Source organism: Gymnodraco acuticeps, unplaced genomic scaffold, assembly GCF_902827175.1.
Source record: "Gymnodraco acuticeps unplaced genomic scaffold, fGymAcu1.1, whole genome shotgun sequence".
Taxonomy (NCBI): Eukaryota; Metazoa; Chordata; class Actinopteri; order Perciformes; family Bathydraconidae; genus Gymnodraco; species Gymnodraco acuticeps.
In genome coordinates, this window is record NW_022989778.1 from 512,547 (window position 1) to 522,483 (window position 9,937).

The 9,937-nt window shown below is 41.1% G+C and overlaps 1 protein-coding gene across 5 annotated transcripts in view; it reads left to right on the forward strand.

The window, feature by feature from the left end:
• The window catches only part of si:dkey-174m14.3 (uncharacterized protein LOC563117 homolog), a 28,181-nt gene extending 19,427 nt beyond the window's left edge, over positions 1–8,754 (forward strand). For all 5 annotated transcript variants that reach the window (XM_034220433.1, XM_034220432.1, XM_034220431.1 and 2 more), the window contains 3 exons: positions 668–775; positions 1,366–1,446; positions 6,477–8,754. In XM_034220433.1, the coding sequence (XP_034076324.1) occupies positions 668–775; positions 1,366–1,446; positions 6,477–7,871 (1,584 nt within the window). In that variant the 3' untranslated portion in view covers positions 7,872–8,754. The remainder of the gene's footprint in view (positions 1–667; positions 776–1,365; positions 1,447–6,476) is intronic.
• Positions 8,755–9,937: the final 1,183 nt, after the last annotated feature.

The following is a 9,937-nucleotide window of genomic DNA, read 5'->3' on the forward strand; positions in this document are numbered from 1 at the left end:
TGTCATTTTTTGTTTTTTGTTTTTGAGGGAAAGGAGTGAGAAGAAGTATAATTTATTTAATCTCACCCCCTTGTCCCTAAATGATTGATTGATTTATAATCTATAATAATTATCATTATTATTAATCAATATTGTTATTATTATTATTAATCTGCTTTACCTGTTGATTGACATATATACATATACACATATGTACATAGACACATACACATATACACACACACACATACACATATATACACATATACACACTCACACACATATATACATACACATATACACACATATGTACATATACATACACACATACACATATATACACACATATATACATATACACATAGGTACATATACACACCTACATATCCACATAGTCAAACACCTTCCCCATCCCTGTACCTCGAGAAAATTATTTCTCTGTATTTCCTCTTGAACTGGTTAATGTGGATGTGGTTCTGTATTTTAATTGGGTGAGTCTTAATCGGTGGATGTTGCTTTTATTTGGATAATATAGCAAATTCCCCAAATCATTGACAGACTAGTCAAATATGTTCAGTGCTGTTTATAAAACGATTGCAAAAAGTGAAATGCACCTTTTGTTGAGTGTTGTTTGTGACCACCAAACGTATTCTATAATGATTTCTTTGATCCGCTCTCTTGTCTTTAGTCCCAGCATCATGACGATGAGAAGCGAGCGCTCAGCAGAGAGATCATCGTCCTCAACAACCACCTGATAGAGGCCAAGCTCACCATCGAGAAGCTGCAGGAAGACAATGTAAGAGCCTCATATAATAAAGCATATTATCTCCACCATGTTTACCTACCTTAGCAAAAACATTTCTCATTTGAATGTGATGTTTTTTCCCTGTCAGCTGTTGCTTTTTAGATAATTTGATATACTTTGTTTCCACTTTCATGCTTAGATTGTTGGGGGGAAAAAATGAAAAAACACAAAACTGTAGAGGCAGTTCAATGCAAATCAAGTCAAGTTTATTTATATAGCACATTTCAACAACAAGGTGATTCAAAGTGCTTCACAAGAAACAGTAAAGCAATAAAACAAAGAAATCATGAATACATAATCACATTTAAAAACTGTCATTGAAAAGCCAAGAGAAAACAAACAAATCAAGCTCAAATAGAATAAGATATGTATAAAAATCACAAGAATAAAAGTGACAGTGCTGTGTACTGAGTAATATTTGATAGTATTAACCTTCCTCATTTTGCACACAATCAACAACACTCAAGGCAAAGTGGGTTTAAGGGTTGAATTATCAGTGGACATTATGAAAATACTTAACAAAATAAGTGAATATTCATCCCTAAATGTTCATTCCTAATTTTGTTATCGTGTCTCCATAGGACATGCACAGGAAGGACTGTAACCTGGCCGCTCAGCTTCTGCAGTGCAACAAATCTCTGTACAGGGCGCAGCTCTCTGAGGTGAGGCCGACACCGACTGCTGCATGTCACGCAGCGCACGTATGTGAATTGTGTTGTGCTGATTTGATATCTGATTTGATATCTCAAGTGTAAGTGGTAAAATGTGTTTAAAATCGAACACAAGCCCAAAGCAACTTTTTGACCTGATATGTGCACAGTTCAACCTGCACTTGATGTACAATGATAGATAGCCAGGTACTGTGAAAGGGAATGACTTGATGAAATAGCTGGGATTTGTAAAAGAAAGAACAGAGTGAGCAGCATTAAGATACATTTCCCACTCACCGTGACATAAAGATGGCCCAAAAAACATAAAAATGCTGTCTCGACTCTAAGTGAAGGTCATCTTTCCCTTTTGTGAGGCAGGAGAGATTAAAGAGGAGACATGGAGGAGTGGTGAAGGCTGTGGGTCACTGCAGGACAACCAGAGAGAGAGAAATCTGCTTTTCTGCAAATAACCTTCAACTCAGAGGGGAGCTCATTTAAAACAGCTGAACTTAAGAAATAATACAGTTTTGACGTACAGTGTAGTTTACTTAGACAGTAGCCTTGAAAAATCAAATATACAATGTATTTTATTTGCTATTCAAGTGTGGTAACCTTAAAGGTGGGGTAGGTAATTTTGGAGAAACCAGCTCGAGTGCGCTAGAATTTGAAAATACACAGCCGGAAAAAATCTGCCACTTCCTTACAGAGCCCCTCCTCCATCACACACGAACGCGCACATGACCAATGAGGGCACGAGATAAGTTTGTGCCCCGATGGAAGGCTGACAGGCAGGTAGGCCATCCAGTTACTTTAGCCGGGCCGGCTCAGATGATTGGTCGTGCTTTTTACAGTACCACGGCTTCCACAGATGACGTTTTTCTATGGATTTTTTGTCAAAGCACTTAAGATATTCATTGCTATCAGGATGTTAAGAGCATTCCATGGAATATAACAAAGTGTATCTCGAGCCGGTTTCTCAAACTTACCTACCCCACCTTTAAGCTGTAAAATAAAAAAGGAACATTTCTTATTATTATTAAGCATAATGGTTACCTTACCAATATCTTTGGTATAAAGTATATTTTTCTGTGCTTATACCTTTGTACTTTGACTTTGTGAAAAATACAGTCGAATTGTTAATTTCATAACTTTTACTCAGTATTCCTGCAGGGTTGTATTGCTATTTTGTATTTGCTAAAACATCTCAGTACTTCTGAATATAGTTCACTTCGATTTGTTTTACATGCAGGCTTTGATGTGAAAACTAACAGTAGCTCAAATCTTTTGTACCAACCACCAACGAGACAGGAGGTTTTTTTCTTCCTCTCACATATTATGCAGTGACGTCAGTGTAATTATTCTGCACCGGGTTTCAGTAATCATGTAATTGTTTGACAATGATTAGGCATGAAGCACAGCGAGAACTACTTCAAGGCACGTCATGCGGAAATGTGAGGGACAGCTCACTGTTCAAGGAGAAAGAAACTTCAGTGTGTTGCAAAATGTAAATGTAGAGCACACTGCAGCCTCATCATGCTATCCTGCTGTTGCTTGTGAAAACAGACGCACGTGGGTATCGATGAGTGTCTTAACACCGGGCTAGCTTGACGCCACTTTCCGCTGCATCAGCCTGGGCCCTGTGCCTCAGTCATGCGACACGAGTGGCTTTTAAAGCTGGCAAACATCCAAAAGGTTGAAAACGGCTGCATGGAAATATCAATGCAAACTGCATTTGGTTACGTAAGACTCATAGAAATCCCCCCACACACAAACACATGCACAGCCTCTCTGAACACGGTTATAGAGTGAAAAACTGTTATGCAGGCTCGACGCCAAACATAATGGGGGTCAGAGGCTATGCATGCACTCTTTGTATGTCCACTAGTGTCCTGTGGGTGGGAGCTAATCAAAAGCATATTGATGAATTGTGCTAAAGCATTTTGAGGAGGGCAGTTGCTCTTCAGCGCCTACTGAAGTGCTCCAGTCGTTTGTTTTGCTGCAAAACAACCACAGAAAGGATGTAAAAGGATTGGGCTCTGAAACGCCTGATTAAACTGTGTGGACAGTAATTAAGTGGCGTTTACTTTGGTTCAAGTTGCAATGAAACTGTTTGGATGAAATGTCTTTTCATGTTAGTCTTCTCTCCGTCTACAAAGTTATAATTAGCTTGGCTCTCATCACCAATTAGGAACAACTGACTGGATTCTTGTTGATGATGTGCTGCAGTCGGCTTAATGCTTGTTGCTATGGAGAGGCACACATAGTAGATGGGGGCTTTTTTATTATCAAGGAAATGCTCAGAATAGCTAGAGCGATGCCTTTATTTTCCAAGGAAGGAGACTCGGTACACCTTTACTTTCACATATAATTCTCTTTGGAAACTCTTGTCACTGAATATGACACAAATACAATGATTCCAGTAAAGTCAGGTATATTCAGAGGTTGTTGTGATGGGGTATGACTGTACTATATGATACAGAGTAAGAAACTGCAATATATTTAAAGGGGACCTATCATGCAAAATGCACTTTTTGATGTCTTTTATACATAAAGATGTGTCCCCGGTGTGTCAGGGAACTCACGCAGCGTGAGAAAAATAAAACCCTCTCTCTTTTCCTCCGTACCCAAATCACTAAAAACGGGGCTACAACAGAGCTGATCCAGATTTGCGTCCGATATGACGTAATATCTAAAATGTGGGCTGGCTTTACACCCACGGCCCTATCAGAAACGTTGCTATCAGAAACAATGCCCGACTGTTTTGGACGTAATATGGTCGGTGTTTACATTAGCATCGCTAACACTCAGAGCTAACCAGTACTGGAGAGCATGTGTGTGAAGAAGCAGGAAATAAAAAGGAACTCACCTTGTGGTATAACCGGCAAGAGAGAAAGCCTTTGAGCTCCATACTGTTTCAGAAATAATCCATGATATGGCGTTTCATCACCGCAGTATTTAGTTTAGACCAGGGGTGTCAAACTCAATTTCATCAGCATAAAGGTTGCACTCAAAGGGCTGGTTGTAACTATATAAATATATAATATATATATATATATATAAAATAATGTATTATATTACATTATTGCCTCTGAATTGGATTATTATCGGATAGGATAATAATAATAATAATAATAATTCCTTACATTTATTATAGCGCTTTTTCAATGACTCAAAGCGCTTATAATAACTTAGTAATTAACTACGTAATTAACTACGTCTGAAAGCAGAAGCAAATAATTGCAAGTCTCTTCAGTGCGCATGTCACAAAACAAGATGCATTGTGGGACATGTAGTTCATGGGCAGAAATGGCCCATTGTATTATATTCTTGCGGGGCCACATAAAATGAAGTCGCGGGCCGGATTTGGCCGGATTTGAGACCCCTGGTTTAGACAGTAGCTGCCGGGTCCCGCATGAGCTCAGCCCCCTCTTTTTTTTTTTAATCAATATTTTTTTTTTTTTAAGCTTTATACCCAAAATCAGCACTTTTGAAACAGGAAGTGAAATAGAGGGTTATGAGGCATGGCTAGAATGGGTGATCTGTTTGGTATTTTGAGCAAAACACTTCACAGACATGTTTTTTATATATTTTTATATATCTGAGACCTATGCTATTGCCTAAAAATAGCATGATAGTTGACCTTTAATGCAGAAAGTACGCTGCAGTTTAGGCCCAATTACAATGAGAGATTTGGATCGATCCCAAAAAGAAGTTCCTAGATTAAACTGTTAGACACATCCACAGACAAAAGTTAAGCCATGGCAAAGTATTTAGTGTCAGAAATTCACGAAAATTAAAATTCACAACTGTTTAAAGATCACAAGGTTGCAATCCTACTTTGATCTTTTGCCATGTTATAATGGATTATGAAACATTTGTGGCATGGAGCATTACCCTTTGTCTTTATTATTTTTGTAATACGCTTACCACTATTTCTCCTTTAAACTTCAGAATGTATGGCCACAATGTGACTCTTCTACCATCTAACCAATGTGAATACATCATGAAATGAAACAGAGTGCACTGGCTAACATGACATTTTATAGGCACCATTTTGGAAAAAGCACTCACAGCCCAAAGGATGGAGGCTAAATGAAACAGTGTTTTGTTGCACCAGCTTTTACTACAATGAAAATACAAAAGCAATTACAGAACAACAAAGGCAGCAACAAAGAAACCAGGCAGAACAGAGTACTTACTGTTGAGGAAAAATGAGGTAAAAGAAGCAAGGCATGGGGAATATATTGTGAAATACAGTCTTTGTGGTTTTTTTATTCATCAACTGGAGACTTTGATCAATTCAATCAGGTCGAAATAAATCAAAATAGGGACGTCTGATTGTGTTCGATGTGCATTTTTAAATAAGATCCAAATGCAATCATGTCTGTGGTGAAGAAGAAAAACCTTGCGGAGTTTATTATTATGACATACGCTGCTGACGTCTCTGCTTTCATACACTATTTTCTATTTAGATCACATCAATAGACTTCTCACTAAGTGTGACATGAAACTATTAAACTAAATAGAATAAGGTGCTTGGAATATTCTATAATCGTTATGAAGCCTTTAAATGTTGTAGTATATGTAAAAACCCTCCTAATCAATCTAATAAATTGAGAAATGACTTAAATAATCCCAAAGGAGAACATTGTGCCTGAGACTGCTCATAAATTACAACAACATAGGGATACAAAAAACAACAGTGTTATACATATACAGTATACTAAAAACAGCAGTGCCTAGAATACTATACTGTACAATATGATACAATAATACCATACAATTGTCAGATCGAGTCTGCATTTGTTCTTGCATCACAGCTGCTTCATTTGCAACCTTAACAAATATAAGACAAGAAAACAGGTAACAGGTATGAAACCTAACTTGACACTAGAATAACAGTAACAGTCAGATAAATGTAGTAAAATAAGTCAACTAAAATAGAAAAGCAATTGGTAAAGCAGATGTGATCTCAGTACAGCTCCACCTGTCGGGACAGAATCATTTACATCAGGCCTTTCTCTTTTCTCTGACCCTTCTAGCTGCCGGCTGACTTCCAGGAGCGCCTCACCATGCACCTGGAGGAGTCTCCTCTCTGCCGCACCTACTCTGACTCCGTCGCGGCCTCTCTGATCGGCAAGGTGCTCGAGAAGCCGGACGAGGCCTGCAGCAGCAGCCAGGCCTCCCGCTCCCCCAGCCCCCAGACTCAGGAACACACTTTCGTTTTGGAGAGTTTGGGACCCGGAGAGCGGCTCAGGCTCCGCGCGGCCTACAAGTCGGACCTGTACAGCAGCGACACGGCGCTGTACTGCCCTGAAGACCGGCAGCGCGAGAGGAGGCCCAGCATGGACGTCCATGGTGAGAGGGCGCTGCTCTACGGGCCCCAAATCTCCACCGACAGCAACCCGGAGGAGGGCTCAGTGGGTCTGAGGGCTGGCTTCACCCAGGAGCACTTCGCTAAGTTCCCCGCCCCGCTGAGGGCAGGCTCCAGCTCCTACTCCAGCTTCAGCGGGGGGGGCTCTGAAGACAAAGGCAACGGGCCGCCCAGCAGCGCAGCGTCCTCCCCCAGACACCACTCCCTCTTCATGGAGTGGAGGGATGCAGGGGACTATGAGAGAAAGAGTGACTCTTCCTGGGAGAGGGACAGTCCGAGGGGCTTCCCCAGCACTCACCCCTTCCAGCAGGCGGAGCTGAGCCACCACCAGAACGGCAGCTCGCCCGTCTACAGCCGCACCATGTCCTCCTGCTTCAGCGAGCCCTACGAGCCGCTGCCGCCCTCTTCGTCCCCGAGCGTGGCCTACGGAGACAGTCGACGTGGCAGCACATTGGCCCCCGAGGAAGAGGAGCTGATTGGGCGATGGAGACAGCTGAGCGTAGAGGACCTGAGCGCCCAAAGCTACCGCAGCCCAGGCCGGGCTTCACCCTACAGCTTCTCAGAGCAGCACTTCTCCGTCAGGCCGTCTAAGATCCGCCTCGGCCCGCTCTACAGCAGCTTCCAGGAGGGGGGTGACTTTTACCCTCAAGAGGGCATGGACCCTGTGTGGGTAGCTGCCATCCCCAGCCCAGAGTGCAGCCCGGGGCCGAGCCAAGCCCACCTGTACAGGGCGGAGGACAGCCAGGGGTCGGAGCACAGCCTCTACCACTCAGGGAGCTCCAAGGACAGGGATGGGAACGTGGCAGCGGGCGGCCAGAGCGCAGACTATGTGGACCCCAGCCCCAACAGCTCCACCGAGTCCCTGAACCAGAGGACCCTGGAGATGGCCACAGAGCTGCAGCACTACCAGGTGGAGATGCACAGCCTGCCTGCACAGGGCAGCGGGTCACCACCGGCAGGCCCACCTCCTCCACCTCCCTACAACCAAACATTTGGCTCCCTAGGACTTTCCAGGAAAGACAGTCTGACCAAGGCGCAGCTCTATGGGACACTTCTGAACTGAAGGACTGAACAATCAGGTTTATTCTTTCATCAGACGACGCCCTGGTGTGTCCCGCTACACCTTCTGTTAGCACCACCATTTGGTAGAAAATGGTTTGAATAGCAGCCAGGGGAATCACTCAGCATCATGAACATGTATCTGTTGCTGATTATTGAAAAGCTTTGAACGTACGGCAGTGAGTGGCAACAGTTTACACTACGAGAAAGTCACGATGATAGTTGGATGTGGGGCAAAAAGGAGGCGAGGGTCTCAAGCTGAAAGGCCCCTTACAATTTATAAGAATGTGTATGTATTTAAATTACAAATGTATAAATATAAACTAATATCTACAAATTCAGTGATATATTTTGTATGTAGCTGTTGGCAAGAAATACATCTAAAACAATCGGATAACAATTCAAATCTTAAATAAACCTGGAACTTGTATATAAATGATAAAACTGTCGATTCGAACACTGAGAGTGGAGTTATAATTTAGATGTGACGCCCGTATAAAGTGCACATCAATCCAGTCATTATTTTTAATGGACAGTGTTGGCCCTGTGAGGATTTAAATGTGAATGTTGAACAAAGGGAGATGACAAAAGTCAATTAATCACTTAAATGAGAAACATACATTTCGTTTTTCTTCTGTTCATTGAATTTGACAGTATCGGTGGGTGTGCTAATTGTATTGATGGAACGTTTTGAGATCTGTTTTAGCAGTCAGTATTTTTTACATTTTTGCTCTTCTATATCCCACAGAGAGGTCCTGCCCCCATTCTACCTCAGATTTGGATGCCCACACCCCATCAAGCCACTGTAACCCTGTTCCTTTGACGGCAATGCATGTTTATATATTTTTGGTTGTTTTGTTCGCCTAATAAAGCACACATTATACATACACGCTCCCAAGCCTTCCTTTAATGTTCAGGCGATGCTGTGTGGGGACTTTAAATATCCTTTAAAGTCCAGTTGCGTATGATCTATCGCTGTCTTGGAGATAATTACATGCCCGCTGATGCAGAAGTTGAGTGGTTGAAGTGGGAGGAGGGAGACCCTTCATCACTCACGATGCTGCAGCCATGTGGCGCTGCATGCTGAGTCATTGCAAAGCCCTGCTTCATCACCAATTGTAAATCTAAAAATAGGTTTGTTGAGACAGATTTCTGCCAAGAACAGCAAACTCCAAACAGAAAGGAAGGTTATTTGCGTCGTCAAGAAAATACTACAAAGAAATGTTTGTTATGCACTGAGTTTTTGTGAAATTAAACACAGCTACACAGCTAATAATACTTAATATACTGATGATACCAGTGTCATGCTGGTATATTAAATAAAGACGATGTGGGCAGAAAAATTAGATTACATTTATATTGTAAAACAAAAAAAACGAAGTTTGGAAATGTCAAACTGTACCAGAGACCTGCTGATTAATCTCCTTTAAGGTTAATATATTGCAATATAGTGAACTATCTATTTGTTTCTCTCTTTATCTGTTTTAAACTGAATAGATATGTTCGTTAAACCCAGCAAGACATTAGGAACCCTGGACCTTGGATTGTAAAATATATTTTTCACCAAAGCATTTACTTCATTAATTGAAAGGTCAATCAGAAAGAAATCGACAATTAAGATGAATCCGTTTCAGCCATACTGAGGTGCCCCATAATTGTCTTTCTCAGAGGATTCAGAGGATTAATCCATCAACAGATGATCTATTTAAAATTAAATATTTTCAAGCAAGTATTCAAATAATTTTGGAACAGTTCATAAATTCTAATTTTCACTATTTTCAGACAACCATGACAATAACGGGCAGATTTTGTAAAATCAAAAAAGATCTATGGCTTTTAGTTGAAACCACATTTCTTCAGTTTTGCAAGTTTGGATTTTCCTTTTTTCTATGTGAAGAAATGTGAGCTGCATGTTTGTATGGAAGGTGCTATACAATTAAATAAAGTTGATTTGAAAGGATCAAAATAGACACATAGTACAACACAAATATTATTATCTGTTTTCTCTGATTTCATTTATTCTCATTTGAATTTCATATTGAATTGATTGCAACATTTCCTTCCTCTCTC